The sequence below is a fragment of the Peromyscus eremicus genome, chromosome 14 (genome assembly GCF_949786415.1).
Source record: "Peromyscus eremicus chromosome 14, PerEre_H2_v1, whole genome shotgun sequence".
NCBI lineage: Eukaryota > Metazoa > Chordata > Mammalia > Rodentia > Cricetidae > Peromyscus > Peromyscus eremicus.
In genome coordinates, this window is record NC_081430.1 from 83,884,709 (window position 1) to 83,905,104 (window position 20,396).

The 20,396-nt window shown below is 43.6% G+C and overlaps 1 protein-coding gene across 1 annotated transcript in view; it reads left to right on the forward strand.

Annotated features, from left to right (window-relative positions):
* Positions 1-20,396, forward strand: part of LOC131924008 (tubulin polyglutamylase TTLL5-like) — a 46,605-nt gene that overhangs the window by 5,884 nt on the left and 20,325 nt on the right. The window contains exons 3-5 of the mRNA XM_059279195.1: positions 2,906-3,012; positions 16,494-16,576; positions 17,988-18,094. Coding sequence (XP_059135178.1) covers positions 2,906-3,012; positions 16,494-16,576; positions 17,988-18,094 — 297 coding nt within the window. The remainder of the gene's footprint in view (positions 1-2,905; positions 3,013-16,493; positions 16,577-17,987; positions 18,095-20,396) is intronic.

A 20,396-nucleotide genomic window follows, 5' to 3' on the forward strand; every position in this document is an offset into this window, starting at 1 on the left:
GGTGCATATACATACATGCTGGCAAACATTCGTACACATAAGGTGAAAATAGATAAGCATCCAAATATTTTGTTCTTTCATACCTAACAAAGCAGATTTCTTAATGTATGCCAGTTTCAGGTATAAATGAATTAATGATTTAAATTTGTAATTTTCAGTTTCCAAATCATTTTGAATTTTTTCCCTTTAGCACTATCTGGTGCGAGTGTCACAGTTTTTGTTTTTCTTTAGGAGAAAGTGTTTTTTTTTTTTATTGAAATTGACCTCTGTCAGGGAACATGGCTTTTAATGACATCTACTTGAAGTGCTTTTTAGGTTACTTTACTAATAATTGCCTCAGTAATTTCGTCTTTCTTTTTGTCTTTTCATTGGCTGTGAGTGGACAGAGTCTCTGTCAGGGATTTGCCTTTCACAGCCAGGGCCTTGGCCTTGGCAGCTGTGGATCTGTTCATTGTGGTGCCGAGTCTTGTCGGGCATTCATAACTGCATGTAATCTATTGTTTGTAAATGTGAAGGCACAGTGGTACCAGTCTGTAGCTAGTGCCAGACTGTCAAGGACTTCCACTTTCCAGACTCTGCCTATTTTTCCTGTGTCTCCTGACACAGAAGGAAATGTAGTGTAGAACTTTATTTGGACAGAAGAGAAATCGTCTGGGCCCATGCCTACATTTTACATGTGTTTAAGATCAAAAACAAGCAAACTACATACACAAAATCCATCTTGCCCTAGGCAATGGTGGCGCATGCCTTTAATCCCAGCACTCTGGAGGCAGAGGTAGGTGGAGCTCTGTGAGTTCGAGGCCAGCCTGTTCTACAGAGCAAGTTCCAGGACAGCCAGGGCTGTTATACAGAGAAACTCTGTCTTGAAAAGCAAAACAAAAACAAATAAACAAAACATCCATTTTGTTAAAAAAAAAATTGACTCTGTAAATGCCGTTTCTCTCAAATGGATGTGTGTTGGTTAGGTTTGTTTTTCAACTTGATATAAGTTCAGATCATCTAGGAAGAGGGAACTTCAACTAAGAAAATGCCTCTATGAGATTGGGTCTGTAGGCAAGTCTATGGGGGAATTTTTTTGGTTAATGATTGATGTAGAAGGGTCTACCCTAGGTGGTCCTGGGTTGTATAAGAGAGCAGACTGAGCAAGCCAGGAGGAGTAAGCCAGTGAGCAGCACTCCTACACTGGTAGACTTCAGTTCCTGCCTCAGGTTCCTGCCCTGCTTGAGTTTCTGCCTTGGCTTCCCTCGGGGATGGACTGTTGTCAGGACATGTGAGCTGGAAGGAACCCCTCCCCCCCCAGTCGTTTTTGGTGTTGTGTTTTATCACAGCACTAGAAAGCTGACTGAGATCACACCCTCATCTACTTCCATCCTCAAGAACAGCAGGCATCCGAGTCCTGTCACTAGCAAATGGGGGATGAACTCGATAAAGTGTCTGCTTTCTTCACTGTAAAGCTAGCAGCTCAAGGCAAGACCCAAGGCTGCCCAGGTTCTGAGACTGGTGTCCTGGCCAGGCTGTGGCTGGTGTAAGTTTGGATTGGGAGGCTATAGGTTGCCCCTACACTCTGTGATCTTTTGTGATCATGTGAGTTTTTTCAGAGAGTGAGTCTTATGAAGTGGATTTTACTCCATTTAAGGAATGGATTCGCTTACACTCTGAAGGAGTTAACGTGCTCACACTACAGAACTTTACTGAATGTGGTTTCGTAGCAAGGCACTGGAAGAAAGCAGTCATCTAATTCTCTCCTCTTTTTTAATTTTTTTTATTTTTTTTTTATTTTATTTTTTTATTTATTTTTATTTTTATTTTTTTTTAAATTTTTATTTTGCAATACAATTAAGTTCTACATACAGGCACAGATTCCCTTGTTCTCCCCCCTCCCGCCCCCCTCACCTTCCCCCCAGCCCGCCCCCCATTCCAGTCTCCTCCAGGGCAAAGCCTTCCCCACAGACTGAGATCAACCTGGTGGACTCAGTCCAGGTAGGTCCAGTCCCCTCCTCCCAGGCCGAGCCAAGCGACCCTGCATAGGCCCCAGGTTTCAAACAGCCGACTCATGCAATGAGCACAGGACCCAGTGCCACTGCCTGGATGCCTCCCAAACAGATCAGGCCAATCAACTGTCTCACCCACTCATAGGGCCTGGTCCAGTTGGTGACCCCTCAGCCATTGGTTCATATTTCATGTGTTTCCGTTTGTTTGGCCCCAAGAAAGACACAGGGATCGCCCAATGACAGAGAAATGGAATGAGATCTACATGAACAGCCTGGACATGAGTGGGGGTAGTGAAGGGCGAGGGTCGAGGGAAAGAGAGCTTGGGTGAGTGGGAGATCCCAGCTGGATCAACAACAGAGAGGGAGAACAAGGAATAGGAGACCATGGTAAATGAAGACCACATGAGAATAGGAAGAAACAAAGTGCTAGAGAGGCCCACAGAAATCCACAAAGATACCTCCACAACAGACTGCTGGCAATGGTCGAGAGACAGTCCGAACTGACCTACTCTGGTGATGGGATGGCCAAATACCCTAATTGTCGTGCTAGAAACCCCATCCAACTACTGAGGGATCTGGATGCAGAGATCCATGACTAGGCCCCAGGTGGATCTCTGGGAGTCCAATTAGCGAGAATGAGGAGGGTTTATATGAGCGAGAATTGTTGAGACCAAGGTCGGATAAAGCACAGAGACAAATAATTCTCTCCTCTTACACTTGACAGTTGTATGACCTCAGGCAAGTAACTGAGACCCTGCTGCTTCTGCTCATAGTGGGGCAAGAGGCTTAAGTGAAATACTGTGACAGTTCTGTTTAGTTACAAGTACTGGGTAGGGACAACCATAGTCATCTACTTCAGCTGTTAGTTCACATTTTGAGCTGTGAATTAATGAAGTGTCTTATTATGCCTGTAGGGATCACCCATGTATCATGTGGACTGGAGGCTGCAGGAGGATTCCAGTTTTGGTTTTTCATGCTGAGGCTATTTTGACAAAGGACAACAATATTCGAGTAATTGGAGGTAGGTGTAACCTCTCCCATAGAGGGAAGATCTGAGCATGACCCTGGACACTTGAGAAAAAGTTAGTTTGTCATACAGACAGGGAGGGGCCTTGGCTGTGAGAACATGCATTGGGTTGTTACTTGAAGTGTTATTCATAGTTTCTTAAATTGTTTCCTAAGTTTCTCAAAATTATGTGTATGTTTATTTTTCAAATTGTAGTTATTTGCACATACCAGAACTTACCATTTCGACTATTTTAGATTGTAGAATTAATTGGCATTTATTCGTTCACATTTATCACAAGTGTCTAGTTTGAGGACATTTTCATCCACAAAGTAAGCCCTCTCTGCATTCAAGCAGCCCTTCTGTCTTCCTCCATACCACAGAACCTTGCAACTACTAATCTCTCTGTTTTTGTGGATTTTCCCATTCCGTATATTCCATATAAATCAGTGCTTCTTTTTTTTTTTTTTTTTTTTTTTTTTTTTGGTTTTTTCAAGACAGGGTTTCTCTGTGTAGCTTTGCGCCTTTCCTGGAACTCACTTGGTAGCCCAGGCTGGCCTTGAACTCACAGAGATCCGCCTGGCTCTGCCTCCCAAGTGCTGGGATTAAAGGCGTGCACCACCACCGCCCGGCAAATCAGTGCTTCTTAACGTGTGGCTTGAGACCCCTTAGGCAACCTCTGTCTCCAAAAGTATTTACAATTACCAATCATAACATAACAAAATTACAGTTATGAAGTAGCAACAAAAAATTTTTTTGTTTGTTTGTTTTTTTGTTTTTTTGAGACAAGGTTTCTCTGTGTAGTTTTGGAGCCTGTCCTGGAACTTGCTCTGTAGACCAGGCTGGCCTTGAACTCACAGAGATCTGCCTGGCTCTGCCTCCTGCCCGAGTGCTAGGATTAAAGGGGTCACCACAACTTGAGGAACTGTATTAAAGGGTCACAGCATTAGGAAGGTTGAGGACCACTGATGGAATCACACCATAGGTGGCCTTTGTGTCTGACTTCTTTCATGTAGCATGTTTTCACAGTCCATTCATGTTGTCCTTCTCATTCTAGCTGGATAATATTCCATTGAATGGATATGCCACATTTTATTTATCCATTCATCAGCTGCTAGACATTTTGTTTTATAGTTTAGAGTCATCTGGAGACTGTGAAGTGGTTCCTCATTATGGTTTTGATTTTCATTTCCTTAATGCCTAACAGCACTGGAAATCTTTACATGTGTATTTTGCTATTTGTATTTCTTTGAAGAAATATCTGTTCAAGACTTTTCCCCTATTTTACAAATTGAGCTTTGTTATTACTGTGTTGTGCGAGCGTATCAGATGTGTGGTGTTAATTTCCCCCTATTTTATAGGTTATTTTTGCAGGCTTTGCAGGCTGTGAGTTAATTTTTTCCTCACTAGCAGGTTTTTAGTGTTGATGGCATCTAACTTATCTATTTTTTGTTTTTTATGCCTTTAATAATTGTGTTTGAAAAGCCACGACCTAACCAAAATTGAATTTTTCTATGTGATTTATGGTTAAGGTTTTATATTTAGAGCTGAATAGTCTTTGATCCATCTTGAATTTGTTTTTTATAGTGTTAGGTAGAGTCTACCACCATTCTTTTATGTGTTGACATATAGTTGTCCTAGCACAATTAGTTTAAGAGATTGTTCTTTTCCTATTGAATGGCACTATTGTCAAAAATCTCTTCACTATCCATTTATCAATTTGTTTCTGTACTCTTAATATGGCATTGGTCTAGACACTTAATTATTCTTTTTTGTTGTTGTTTTGTTTTTTTGAGACAGGGTTTTTCTGTGTAGCCCTGGCTGTCCTGGAACTCAATTTGTAGACCAGACTGGCCTCGAACTCAGAGATCCACCTGCCTCTGCCTCCTGAGTACTGGGATTAAAGGCGTGTGTCACTACCACTTGGCACTTAATTATTCTTTAAAAATTTATTTATTTTTATTTTATATGTCTGAGTGTTTTTCCTGCATGTCTGTATGCACTCCATGTGTGTGCAGTGCCCCTAGAAGTCCGAAGAGAGATGGAGCCCCTAGAACTGGATTTAAAGATAGTTGTGAGCCACTGAGTGCATGCTGGGAACTAGATCTGGGTGCTGTGCCAATCAGCAAGTGCTCTTCATTGCTGAGCTCTCTCCCGGTCCTGCCTCTGCCTCTGAGTGCTGGAATTGCATGCACAGCCACCCTCAGCTTGTGTTAAGTTTTGAAATGGGGGACTGAATTCTTTGTTCTTCTTCAGGATTGTTTTGGTTGTTCAAGTTTCTTTGCACTTCCACCTAATTTTAGGATTAACTTAGCCGTTTCTATGCCTTTGAGGTGTGGACGGATTGAGCTCTGAGACCCACGGTTAAGCTGTAGCTGCTGCCAGAGTTTATAATGATGTGGATCAGCACTGTCAGTGGGAGTGGAGAGTCCATACTTGTGTTCTTGGTCATTAGTTCATGTCTCAGCTTGGGCAGATCACTTCAAGTCTCTTCTCCAGGTCCACTGATAGTTAAATGGGGACAGTCTCTGTCTGACAGGCATCATAGGATCAAATGAGATTGTTTAATGCCTGGTACAAAACAGGCAATCAAAACTTAGGCTGCTTATTCCACTTGCTGAATAGGGGCTGCTCTATTTTTAAATGACCTCATAATAAGCGATTTCAGAGAGAACTATAGACTTACTTCTGGGATTTGAATGTTCCTCTCTTCCCAAGGGTCCTTGTGCTCTAATCCCCTCAGCAAGTTGCTAGGTTACCTTTTAAAGGGACAGGAGTTATTCATTTTCCTCTAAGCCTTAATGACTGAAGACTGCTGAGAAAATCCCTTAAATATGATTTGACCAAAATACAAATGTGGATAAAACAAGAAGAAGTAAATAAGTAATAATCCCATCAAAATATGCTTCTTTTGCTCTGTTTGTCAAATAACAAACAAACCTTTGTATTCCATGGCAATAAACAGACCCCCTCCTCCCGCTGGAGTAACTTCCATTGATTGGAAAGTAGTATTCCTCAGCACTGTCATCCCTCTGTTCAAGCTGTTAGTGTTTTCTGCAACTCACGAGTCTTGTTCATTACACGTTTCCATAGATAAAGGGACTGCTGCTTCCTGTCTGTAGCTAGCATTATGGAGGCTAAGGCAGGAGGATTCTCAGTTGGAGGGCAGTCTGGGCTTTGCAGCAAGACCCAGCTGGACAAACGAAGGAAGGAAAAACTATGAAATTTGTCTCATTATTTGTTCTGTATTTCCATAAGTTCTTTGAGGTTTATTTTTTTCACCTTTTATATAAATGAGAGTTTTAATGTCTTTTGTTAATGTATGCCTTTTTAAAAAAATTTTTTATGAAACACTCTTCTCTAAAATAGTAGGTCATGCAGTCTGCTCAGATCTTAAGTAGTTAAAGCCCTCTGAGAAGTTATCTGGGGCATTAGCTATGTCCTGCTGATCCCGTAGTGTTACATGCTGGCTTCACAGTTCTCTATATCTGTTGATAGTTTTAATTTGGTTCTGTATGGTTTCTATGCTTTTTTGTGTGAAATACTCTATGAATATGGCTTTTCCTCCCATATAACTCCCTCCTCGATTGTATGTACTTTCACATGTAAATAGGATTGGTTTTTAGTGTTAACACAGGTATTTCCAATTGAAAGTAAGTATCTCATAGAATGAGTTATAAAATCTTCCCAACATGTCCATTTAGTGAATTTGTATTTTTGCAGACTAGCACTTGAAATGTGATGCAAGCTACGTATGTAATTTTAAATTGGAAAGGTGAAGTTAGCTTTAATAATTTATTTAACTCCAGCTAAAAAAAATAATTTTTCACATTTACTCAATATAAAAAAATTACAATATTTTATATTGAATATGCTTTTCATACTTACAGCAGTATCTCAATTTGGTCCAAAATTCTTTCTGGAGGTATTTGACCTGTGTTAGACTTCATAAGCATTGTAGTTGAAAACGTCAATTCATGGACTTGTTTCACCGCTGTTTTCTAACTTTCATTTGTTGAGACAGGGTCTGCTCTGTAGTACAGGCCGGCCTGGAACTTTGCAGCCTCTGGTCTTCTTGGTTTTTGGGTTTTGGTCCTGGGGATTGAGCCCAGACCTTTTACCTGCAGATCATGCTCTCTGCCACTGAGCTACACCCTGGCTCATTTTCCAAAGTTAATCAGGCATGCATTTCATTTATTTTAGGTTTGTTTATATTTGATACAGAGTTTTGTATAGCCCGTGCTGACCTGGACCTTGCTAAAAGATGACTTTGAACTTTTGCTCTCTTATCTCCACTTCCTCAGTGTTGGGATCTCAGACTTGTGCCACCACACTAGTTTATTAAGTATTTCATCTTAAAAATTGAAATTTAGTCAGTTAAAGTTAAGAAAAAGAAAAAGGTCTGGTCCTTTGTTATTTTGGTCACATTTCAAATGTCAGATGTGGTTGGTGAATACTGTTGTGAACAACTCGGGTATAGAACTAATTTTCTGATAGTAGGGTACAACTCCACTGTGAAGCCATTGAAGAGTTTATTCTGGTATTTTTAAAAAAGTATTTATTTTTATATATGAATAGAGAGAGGATGCATGGTCAGAGGACAGCTTTCAGGAGTTGATTCTCGTCCACTGTGTGGGTTCCTGTGATTAATTCAGATGGCTGCGCTCTCTTGCTGGCTCAGTGAAAATCAAATGTATCATTATATCTTCCTTCTGGGTTCCCATGCTGTAGCCTAGGCTGGTCGTAAATTCTAGATCCTCCTGCCTCAGTCTCTCAAGTGCTGGGATTTTAGGTGTACACCACCATTCACAGCCCCATGCTGTTTTTTATTTTTTGTTTTAATTTTATGTTTGAGTATTTTGTCTGTACGCGAGTGCACTGTGTTTATAAAGTGCGGGTGTAGGCAGAAGACCTCCTGGATCCTAAGTTACCAGCTGTTTTTAGCTACCCTGTGAGTGTTGGGAACCCACCCTGAGTCCTCTGCAGGAGCACCGAGCCACCGCTCTGCCTCATGCTGTTTTCTAACCCCCTTAGGGATGTCAGCATTGTCGGGGTTCCTCTATGTGCTCTGCCTCATGCTATGTTTTCTAACCCCCTTAGGGATGTCAGCATTGTCGGGGTTCCTCTATGTGCTCTGCCTCATGCTATGTTTTCTAACCCCCTTAGGGGTGTCAGCATTGTCGGGGTTCCTCTATGTGCTCTGCCTCATGCTATGTTTTCTAACCCCCTTAGGGATGTCAGCATTGTCGGGGTTCCTCTATGTGCTCTGCCTCATGCTATGTTTTCTAACCCCCTTAGGGATGTCAGCATTGTCGGGGTTCCTCTATGTGCTCTGCCTCATGCTGTGTTTTCTAACCCCCTTAGGGATGTCAGCATTGTCGGGGTTCCTCTATGTGCTCTGCCTCATGCTATGTTTTCTAACCCCCTTAGGGATGTCAGCATTGTCGGGGTTCCTCTATGTGCTCTGCCTCATGCTATGTTTTCTAACCCCCTTAGGGATGTCAGCATTGTCGGGGTTCCTCTATGCTAACGCTTGCTTCCTTGTTTTTGTCTACTCTGTTGTGGCCAACCTTGAACTAGCATTTCATGTTGCTTCTTGGGGTACAGGCGAGCATTTAGGGAAGCTGAAATTTCAGTCCTGTGGTAGAACTGATGGGAAGGTTCTTCAGAGGTTGAAAAGCAGGGTATTTGGTGGTTTGTTGGTAGCCAAAGGATCAGGTCTTTTGTTTTGACATGGATGAATACAAGGGCACAGGTGGTTCTTCCTTCTTGGGCAGTTGGGTGGGTTCAGTTTACAGTTACAATTCTAGCTTGTGTATCTGGGGGAAGAGAGAGGAGAGGCTGAGAGGGAGGGAGGAGAGTGAGAACACTTTTACAAACCCTTTCATTAAGCCCGCAATGGAATGAGTGATGCCCACCCCACTGGAGATGGCAGTTTGCTTTACTCAGCCCACAGACTTAAATGCCAGACCCTCTCAGAAATGACTATGTGTCTGGACATACTGTTGCTCAGTCACATCAACGCGTAAAGTTAATTGTCCTGAGGATGGCAGGATTTTAGAGAAAAGCTTAGCAATCTAGATTTGTGTTTTTTTCACTTTTCAAAGCTAATTTCGAATTCACTTTTATTTAAAGCCACAGGTGAAAGAGTGCATCTTTAGGCTGGATCTGGTCCTTGGGTTCCCCTAAGTGGAGTCTGGGGGGATGGCTTAGTAGGTCGGAATGCTTGCAGGCACGAGGAAGGACATAAGTTTGAGTCCCCGGCACCTACATAAAAAGCAGCATGGTTGTGTGCTGCTCTGGTAACCCCAGCACTGTGTGGGGCACAAACAGGATTGTTAGGGCTCGTTGGCTGCGAGTCCAGCTCCAGGTTTTGTGTCTCACGGGAATAAGGTGGAGGGTAATAGAGCAGGACTCCTGACGCTGGCCTCTGGGTACTCTCACTAGTTGACACATGTACATGTATCACACACATACTCCATACAAGTACATACACAACTGCGTTCTGAAAAGAGAAATAATTCGTTTGTTATGTCAGGTATACAACTTACCTTGTATGATACCAAGTATTAAAATATACAGCTTTACTGTACTATACACTTGTTTTTATTTTACTGTATAAAATAACTTTTACTATGTAACAGCTGTTCTGGAGCTCCCTAGAACACTTGGACCTGTCCTGTAAGGTCACTCATGTTACTGTCAACTCCGTTTTACAGGGAAGGAAACTTAGGCTAGAGAAATGATATAATTGACGAGAGAGTCCAGGCAGGAAGTATTACAACCCTGGCCATTCTGCTCCTGTATCATCCTCTCTTACTGTTTCTTCTGTTGCCCTCAAATAAGAATCTCTCATTTCTCACCGACCTCCAGTCACTTCCCAGTGGTCTGTGCTGAGGCAAGCGCAGAGGTGGGTGTCATTCCTGCCTCCAGCTTTTGTTGAGATAAGGTCTTGCTGTGTCCTTCAGACTGGTTTGAACTCACTTCTTCCCGCCCCAGTCTCTTGAGTATTGAGGTCACAGGCACAGGACACCTGGCAGGCTTGTTTTGGTTTTGTGCATGCAGAAGTGGAGATGTTTGTGACAGCAGTTGTGATAAGTAAAAGATCTCAGTTTGCTCTCATTTTCCTAAATATCTTTCGTGGACATCTTTAGGCAAGATGGAAGAGTATGTAGTCGTTGTCTCTGTGACATGAGCATTTGGCCGAGTTAGCTTTGGTCTCTGAGCTGTTCGAGAAGTAGCTGGGCCACTTCCTGTCCTAATTCCTTTTTCAGAAGGCGGCTCCTGAGAGCTGGGGCCCTGCCGTGGGACGGAGTGGGTGGCACCGGGGCCCTGGTGTGGGACGGAGTGGGCAGCACTGGGGGAATGTTTTTTCCGACCTTCAGCCCTGTGCTGCTTCCCCATTGCTGCGGTTCGTCCTTTGCGGCGTTTTGTTCTGCTTTTTCTCTTCAGGATCTGACCAAAGATGACATTTGTTATTATTTCTTCTGTTTGTTTTGCCCTGCAGCTGCTTCCCAAGCTCTTTTATTTTTGTCCATCATGGTATTGGTCTTTCAAAAATTCTGGGCTCGTTTTACAGATACTCTTTATATTTTAAAGATTTAAATTTTTATTAACTTTGAGAGCGAGAGAGTGAGAGAGACAGACACACACACACACACACACACACACACACACACACACACAGAGAGAGAGAGAGAGAGAGAGAGAGAGAGAGAGAGAGAGAGAGAATGCCATGGTGTGCATGTGTAGATCAGAGGGCAACTTGAGGGAAATCACATCTCTCCTTCCACCATACAGGTCATGGGGATTGAACTCAGGTCTTTAGGCTTGGTGACAGGTAAGGTATCCTTACCCTCTGAGCCGTCTTGCCAGCGCCAGATATTCTCAGGTTTGATTATTACTGTCCTCTGCTCCACATGCTTAGATCCAGATTTTTCTGACTGTGCAGGAGTTTGTTTGGTGAAGTTGTGTGCTCGCCAGTGTATCACTGAGGGAAGCACATGGCTGCTGCTGTTTTTACTCTTTACCCAGCTCCCACATAAATCACACACGGAGGCTTATTTTCAATTATCAATGCCCAGCCTTACCTTGGCTTAGTTTCTTGCCAGCTTTCCTTAACTTATTCTGACTACCTTTTGCCTCTGGGCTTTTCCTGTTCTCTTACTTCTGTAAATCTTACTCTTACTCTGTGGCTGGCTGTGTAGCTGGGTGGCTAGTCCTCCTCCTCTGGCTGCTAGATCTTAGCTCTCTCCTCCCAATTTTCTCCTTCTATATATTCTCTCTCCCTGCCAGCCCCACCTATCCTTTCTCCTGCCTTGCTATTGGCCAGTTCTTTATTAGCCCATCAGGTGTTTTAGACAGGCACAGTAACACAGCTTCACAGAGTTAAACAAATGCAACTTAAACAAAAGTAACACACCTTAAAATAATATTCTACTACAATGGCATTATTTTGTATTACTAGTGATTTCGAGTTTGGTCATTTGGTTAAGATAATGTTCATCAGACTGTTTCTTTGTAAAGGTTTATAAACACTCTCTGGAGTGATACGTTGAGATGTATGAGCATCCTGTCTCCCAGTAGTCTCTTTCCTGTACCAACTGATGCTTGTCTGAGTCACTACTCTTAAGGTTTTTGTAAACTGATATTTTTCCATGTTTTTGTTTACATTTATGTGTGTGTGTGTGGGGGTTGTCTTTGTGTGTCTTTGCAGAGGCCAGAGGAAGACCTTAGGTGTTTTCCTCTATCACCCCACACCTTCACAGCTTCTTGCTGAACCTCAAGCTGATCATTTGTCTAGGCTGGCTGGTCAGTAATCTCTAGAATCCATTTGTCCCTCCCAATTCTGGATTAAGCATAGAGAGCCATGCCCAGCTTTTATGTGCATGCTGGATATTTGAGCTCATATACTGTTTTCACAGCAAGTCTTACTCACTGAGCCATTTCCCCAGTCCCACAAAATTAATTAATTTTCTTTTGAAGCAGGGTTAGCTCAGACTGACCTTGAACTTGATATGTAGCTGAGGATGACCTTGAGTTTCTGTCTCCTGAGTGCCAGGATTATAAATGCTCACCATCACACCTGGTTTATGCAGTGCTGGGGTCTAACTCATGGCTTCGAGCTTGCTAGCATTCTACCAACTGGGAGCTGCACCGCCAGTTCTGTCTACATTTATGAGCTGGATTTTCTGTAACAAGCTTTTCTGTTTGTAGTGGGCAGAATAATCCTTCGCACCCAAAAGATGACCATCTCCTCATTCCCGTAACCTGTGACTGTGATGTATTCAAAGGGGAATGCGGTTATAGATGGAATTAAGGTTCCTCATCGACCCACAAGATCAGGAGATAATTCAGAAGTTCCTTGGAGGGAAGAAGAGGGGTGAGATTGACGAGCTGTGGGAAGGACAATTTCCTTGTTGCGTGCCCTTGGGGGCTCAGGGTGGGGAAGGACAGCGGCCAGCCAAGGACTGGAGCATCTAGACATGGCTTATTGAGGAAGGTCTGTAGAGGACTCCTTTATCATCTGGAGGGAGGCCACGTGTAAGGGACCTGTAGGATTCTTTAGAACGTTTTACCAACAAGTAGACTGCCAGCTTGCCCTGAAGGGAACAGCATCCAGAGGAAATGAAGCTGCTGTGAGGTCCACCACATTCCACAGACAAGAAACACGATGACGACCCTGCTCAGCTGCAGACAAGCGTGGCTTACTCCAGAGGCGGAGCCTCAGGCCCACAGGCACACTGCAAATCACAGCGCTCCTCCTAAGACCTGGAGACAAGTGCCAGTTTAATTTGCCAGACTTGAATCTATAAATCCGTACTGGGACTTTTTTTTTTTTTTTTCATCTTTAAATTGTCTGAATTTGAACCAGCCTCCATGTAGCTGGAGTTCTATTTATTGTATTTGTGGAGCAAATAATGTGTTGCAGGGCCACTGGTGGAGAGCAGTTTTGTCCCAAGTGAATCATATTATCATATTATCAAATAATTTGTTGCAGGGCCACTGGTGGAGAGCAGTTTTGTCCCAAGTGAATCATACTAATATAGATAATAAGATTTGAGAATTTTGAGTTGATAAATTTGGATGAGATTTTTAGACTTTGGGTTGAGTTGATGAGGATGTTGGGATGGGTTGAATTTATTTTGCATGTGAGCGAAGTATGAATCTCTGGAACCTGTATATATAAACCTTTATGGTAAAGAGGAATTAAAGTTGCTAATTGGTTGACCTTCAAGTTAGAGGATTACCCTGGATTAGCCCCAGAGTGTCCAGTTTAATGCATCCACAGGATTCCTTAACATGGAAGGAGGAGCCAGCAGGGCCAGAGTGATACAAGGTGGAAAAGACTAGACCTGGCATTGTTACCTTTGAAAGACAGGGAGCACAACCACAGAGCACTGAGGGAAAGACAGGGAGCACAGCCACAGAGCACTGAGGGAAAGACAGGGAGCACAGCCACAGAGCATTGAGGGAAAGACAGGGAGCACAGCCACAGAGCACTGAGGGAAAGACAGGGAGCACAACCACAGAGCACTGAGTGAAAGACAGGGAGCGGGAGCACAGCCACAGAGCACTGAGTGAAAGACAGTGAGCGGGAGCACAGCCACAGAGCACTGAGGGAAAGACAGGGAGCACAGCCACAGAGCACTGAGTGAAAGACAGGGAGCGGGAGCACAGCCACAGAGCACTGAGTGAAAGACAGGGAGCACAACCACAGAGCACTGAATGAAAGACAGGGAGCATAACCACAGAGCACTGAGTGAAAGATAGGGAACGGGAGCACAGCCACAGAGCACCGAGGGAAAGACAGGAGCACAGCCACAGAGCACTGAGTGAAAGACAGGGAGCACAGCCACAGAGCACTGAGGGAAAAACAGGGAGCACAGCCACAGAGCACCGAGGGAAAGACAGGAGCACAGCCACAGAGCACCGAGGGAAAGACAGGAGCACAGCCACAGAGCACCGAGGGAAAGACAGGAGCACAGCCACAGAGCACCAGGGAAAGACAGGAGCACAGCCACAGAGCACCGAGGGAAAGAATGCAGGTGGCCATTGGAAGCTGAATCGTGAAGGACCCAGAGCCCACCCGGAGCCTGCAGAAGGGAACAGCCTGATTGCCGTAGCCTTGCTGTAGACTATGGGGCCTGTGTTCCCGTGGGGGGCTGCACGTTCATGTTTAAGCTGCCCAGCATGGTTGTTAGAACAGCAGAAGCAAACCAGCATAGTGCCTCCCTGTCTTGTGCGTGGGATTTACGATTACTTTTGTAGTTGCATTACAATCTATCTGTTGCTTCGTCACTTTTATGTTAGATTGTCTCCAACTTGTCCCTTGAGAGCCCACTCAAGCTCGTTGTGACATGGATGGTCCAGGCCTCCCAGCTTACAGTCTGCAGCACTCTGCGCTGTTCTTGACATTCCTCTGCAGGAAAACAAATGCATAGGCTTCTGCCCTGTGTTTCTTTCTTTCTTTTTTTTTTTTGGTTTTTCGAGACAGGATTTCTCTGTGTAGCTTTGCGCCTTTCCTGGAACTCACTTGGTAGCCCAGGCTGGCCTCGAACTCACAGAGATCCGCCTGGCTCTGCCTCCCAAGTGCTGGGATTAAAGGCATGCGCCACCACCGCCCGGCTGCCCTGTGTTTCTTACAGTGGTGTTGTAAAGACAACGTAATGGGGCTGCTGGGAAAAGCTTGTGGTTGGGCTCTAGAAGAAAGTCTGGCTTGTCCACGCCCATCTTTATGATTCAGCTTTGCATAGAGTGCATACCAAGGGTTATAGTAGGCCCCCTAATGTGTCTGTGGGAGCAGCAGGGATTTATGAAGCTTTCCATATAAATTCTTAAAAAACATAGTTGTCTTTGATGATGGGGCTGAACATTGTGCTATCTATTTGCAAATAGATGTCTGCACTGTTCTCATTCAGACTCGTTTAGGATGCAGTCCTTTAAAAGTACTGGTCCGGAGCCAGGTGTTCAGGCTTGTGCCTGTGATCTCAACACTTGGGGGACTGAGGCCTGAGCTGGAGTAAACTTTGTCTCAAAAAAAAAAAAAAATAGCAAAAAGAATTTCTGTACAATTCTTAGCTAACGTTCTCAGTTTGGAGGGGCGTATAGGAAGATTTAGTGTCATGGCGTAAATGCTCACGTGATTACAGATTTTTCTATCAGACAGGATAAAGGAAAACATTCTGTCTCCAGGGGCCAGTAGGAAATGTTCACAAGGGCAGGAGGCTGGTGCCAAGCTGGCCTGGTAGTATGGGCCTGTCTTAAAGGGGCATTTGGAGGTTCCTGCTGGCTTTTTCCTATTGGAGAGACCTCTGGTCTAAGATGTCTGGTAATCAGCATTTGAGGACATAGAGGGCTGTCTGGAGCAGGGGCCCTTAGCCTTTTAAGGATAGTGGACCTACTTCTCAGTCTAGAAAAGTCTAAGGACTTTTTCCCAGAGTAATGATTTTTAAGATGGAAAAGTAGACAAATAGTTAGAAAGGAAATTAATTGTATTGAATTATAGTAATTAAAATATTAAGAAGATAAATAGCTGGATGTGGTAGTGTATGCCTCTAATTCTTGAATGCAGGAGTACATGCTTCAGGCTAGTATGGACTACACAGCAAGTATTAGGCCAGCCTAGGCTACTAGTATAGCCTTGTGTCAAGAAACTAAAAAATAAAAATGTAACCCAACCCCCAGATTCAAGACATACGTAGTTTTTCTTAGTGCACTGGTTTGCTAACTACTATAGCTTGTAAGTACTGTGAACACTGTACCAACTGTGAAGTGAACTCAACGCCTAGTGTCTCTGGTGTCAGGACACAGCACTCTTACACTTCCTGCTTTGGTTGCCTACACTCCTCATGGAAGAAAGCATTGCTTTGTTGGTTTGTTGGTTTGTTTTTTGTTTTATTTTTGAGACAGGGTTTCTTTGTGTAGCCCTACTGTCCTGGAACTCAACTTTGAAGACCAGACTGGCCTCGAACTCACAGAGATCCTCCTGCCTCTGCCTCCCAAGTGCAGGGATTAAAAGCATGCACTGGCACCGCCTGGAAAGCCTTGTTAAATTCCACCTGGAAAGTAGTGAAAACAGAGATGATGCAGGTCTGCTCCCCTTTCTGTACTGAGTTAGCCCCAGCATCTCTTAGCTTAAGAGCCCTTGCTCTCTGGCCGGCAACATAGCTCAGAGTATGGAGTGCCTGTCCTGCAGGCCTGAGGACCCGAGTTCAACCCCTGGACTCCAAGGAAGGGAGGAGGGACCAGCTGCACAGAGTTGTCCCGCGTCCTCCACACACACCGTAGTTGCACAAATCCCCATCACAATCCAATACTAAAAATGCATTTAAAGGAAGCCTTGGCTCTAAGTCTCCTCAACTGATTTATAGTCACTTTAAGGGCAGCAGTATAACACCATTGAGTGCATTAATCAAGTTTCCATGTTGCTGTTTATTTTTGTCTTTGCAATTCAACTTTCTGGCTACTGAACTTGATTCTGTATTTTTGTTTAGAGCGTTATCATTTGTCTTATAAGATTGTGAGAACGGACAGTCGCCTGGTGCGAAGCATTCTGACAGCCCATGGATTTCATGAAGTAAGCTCATTTTTATGACCTCACCTCACCTAATCGCCTCAAAAGCTGAAATCCTAGCTACCTAACTGACTTTATCCATCCGCAGAGGCCGCGCTAGGAAGCGCACGGGACCAGTGATTAGAGGCTCTGCAGAACTTGGTACTACCAGCAGTTCCTCCTTGTGGTACATGGGAAGCATTTCCACAGCATCCCCTCTCCCCCTTTCTTGTGATGATCTTAGATTTGGGCAGATATCTCTTTGGGGTTCTTTGGTTGCACACACCAGAAGCAGACCCTGTAACTGGAACCAAGACAGACTTGCAGAGTGCTGTGGAGAGGCCGGCTCATAGAAGCAGAGGCTTCCTTAGAAGGGGAGAGGCCACAGCAGCCTCAGGGACCGAAGGGCAGGATTCTCTAGGTTTATCTCAACACACTGCTGTGGAAGTTACTGGACTCCATTCATTGTCCGTGTGCCTTTTTCTGGTGATAGAATTGTTGGGCCAGCTTAGGTCATGGATCTGGTATGGAGAAGAGGGTGGATGGGTGACTGGCAGGTACTTTAATATCCAGGAGCAAATTATCCCCCTAAGAAATCTGCGAAAACGAGATGTTGTCATTGAAAGGGACAGGTACAGATGCTACACAGTCCACCACTACTGAGAGACCACTGATGAAAGTCTGGTCACTAGCTGCGTATTCTAGGTTGGTACCAATAGGGGGCACTTGGGGACCTCATACTGTTCATGTCCTGTCTCGTTGCTTTTTTATCTCCAGCATTTGTCATTGTCCTAGTGTGTTATATGGGCAGAGTACACAATTAATGAATGGACAAATGAATTCTAATGAATGATTAAACAAAATCTAGGGTTTAAAACTTTTTCTTAGATTTACTGTTCTAGTTTTTAATTATGTGTCTGTGTGTGGGTGTATGCATGAGAGTGCCCAGAGAGGCCAGAGGCATCAGCGCCCCCTCTACCTGGAGTTGTAGGTGGTTATGAGCCACCCAGTGTAGGTGCTGGGAATTGAACCTAGGTCCTTCCCAAGAACAGTATATACTCTTAACCACCAAGTCCTCCAGGTCTGGCTTTAGTTTTGATCTACAAGGACATAAGGGAGGTCTGAGAAAAAGGAGTCTGGAGTGCAGTTTTGAGGCACACTGTGATATGTGAGTGTATTAGACATGATTGACTTGTTCAGAAGGGTTGATTTATTTGATTGGGTGTGTTTGGGGCCTCCCTGCTCTCCCTTTCTTTAACCCTCGTGACATGGCTTGCTGTGCTACCCTCTGCAGGAATGGGCTTGTATGTAGTAACTGGGTCATGCCGAGAGTCCTGTAGATGAGAAACCGTTGACCTTCTCTGTCACTGCTCCTCTGGAGACAGGCTGCTGCTTATTTTTGTTTGTTTGTTTTCCATGTGTCTTCTGTGACTAGGTTCACCCGAGCAGCACTGACTATAACCTGATGTGGACAGGATCCCACCTGAAGCCTTTCTTACTTCGAACCCTTTCTGAAGCACAGAAAGTTAATCACTTCCCCAGGTAATGGGCCTCTGGGTGTTTTGCAGCGTTTAAAGGTAGCTGTCATTGGAACGTGTGGCCAGAGGAGAGGTGTCATGTTCTTTTTTTTGTTTGTTTGTTTTTTTTGTTTTTTGTTTTTTGTTTTTTGTTTTTCGAGACAGGGTTTCTCTGTGTAGCTTTGCGCCTTTTCCTGGAACTCACTCTGTAGCCCAGGCTGGCCTTGAACTCACAGAGATTCGCCTACCTCTGCCTCCCGAGTGCTGGGATTAAAGGCGTGCGCCACCACCGCCCGGCGGTGTCATGTTCTTAGGGGAATGGAAGAAGAAGGAACTTGGCAAGTGCCATAGCCCATACTGGAGGCTGAGGTGTTCATGTCCCTGGGAGGTGGAGACTCTTGAAGGGCTATAGTGATGTGAACGGTTTTAAAGAGACATTTTCCAATGCTCTTTCCTAAAGTTGAGGTTGTTCATAGCATCTTCAGTGGCGGAGGGCTCCTTTTTCACCTTCCTTTCACACACATCTTCATTTCTACTAAAGAATGACTCAGCTCCTATCTTAATAGGCATATAGCTTTAGGGTTCCAAGCTAGGTGTGATGGCACATGCTCGTAAATCCTTGCACTTGGGACATAGAGCAGGAGGCTGAATTCATGCCTGCCTTGGTTCCAGAACAAATCAAGTCCAGCATAGACTATTGTAGATGAAATTCTAAACGGTCTTATTAAATAAGAAACACAGAGCCAAATGCAGAGTTAAAAGCCCAGAGATCAGAGCAGTAGCCAAGAACTAAGACCACCTTCTTACCCCTCGCTGCTGTCCTTCCCCTGAGAGAGAGACCTTCGTCCTGTGTCCTGTCTTTTTATTGCCTTTCTGTTCTGCCTTCTCATTGGCTCTAAACCCAACCACATGACTTCCTTGTCACTGTCTGTCTATACAGACCTCCAGGTCTCTATGGTTGGTACTGGGATTAAAAGTTCAGGTCACCTTGCTTTGGATATGTCCTTGACCACACAGACTCTGCCTGCCATGTGATCGGATTAAGGGTGTGTGTTACCACTGCCTGACTCCTGGTTATGGCTCGCTGTGACTTCTGATCTCCAGGCAACTTTATTAACATACAAATAAAATCACATTTCAGCACAAATAAAATACCACCATAGATTATATGAGACTCTGTCTCAAACAAAAGAAGAAGAAAATTAGGATCCCAAAGACACAACAAATTGAGATCAGATTCTAGTGACAGCATAACACTTCCTCCTTATGTGAAGGTGATTTCCATGTCTGTTTTACGAATTTGAGAGATAACATTGGTTGTTGTAGCCAGTCTTTCCCTGTCCCGCCAGCCAGCTCCTAAATAACAACACTGAGACTTATTATTAATTATGAAGCCAATAGCTTAGGCTTGTTTCTAACTAGCTCTTATAACTTAAATTAACCCATATCTTTCAGTCTACATTCTTTTATGTGGCTTGATTACCTGTACTCTGTATTACCCATGTTGCTTCCTCTGCGTCTCCTGGCATCTCCTCCCTTCTTCCCAGTGTTCTCTCTGCCTGGAAATCCTGCATAGTTATGGGCCGTCCAGCTTTTTATTAAACCAATCAGAGTGACACATCTTCACAGTCCACAAAAAGATTATTCCACAACAGGTTGTCAACTGATAGATCATTAATTTTAATGACAGATCATTTTGTGTTTGTTTATTTTGGAACAGGGTCTCATACTGTAGCTCTGTTAGATAAAGTCTCGGATATTTAAGGTATTTGATTCTTATAGTCTAAAATTTTGAGTATATTTATAAAAAGTCAGGCTTAAACATCTTTTATATTTATGTTCAAAATCTGTTTTAAAACAGATTTTATACTTTTAAGTCAGGTTTTAAAAAACCCATTTGGAATAAAGATCATAGATGTAAGTTCTAAACATAAACCCCACATAAAGGAAATCGTGATGATCTTTGCTTAGACAAAGGTTTCTTAGCTAGAACAAAGCTTGGTGCATAAAAGACAAAAAGACAAGGGGACTTCACCAGAGTGAGAAACAAATCATAGTCTGGAGAAGTATTTATGAACATGTCTCTGATTAAGAGTTTGTATCCAAAGTATATCACAAATTCTGATAACTTAGTAGTAAGAAAACAATCTTAGTTTTCAAAATGGAAAAAAAGATTAGTGGATACTTTGATGAGTGCACACGTGTGTGTGTGTGTGTGTCTGTGTGTGTGTGTGTGTGTGTCTGTGTAGTTAAACAAATTTATAAAGATAGGGAAAACTTTAAATGGATATATCAAGGAAAATTTATGTGTGGTCAGTTAAAGATAT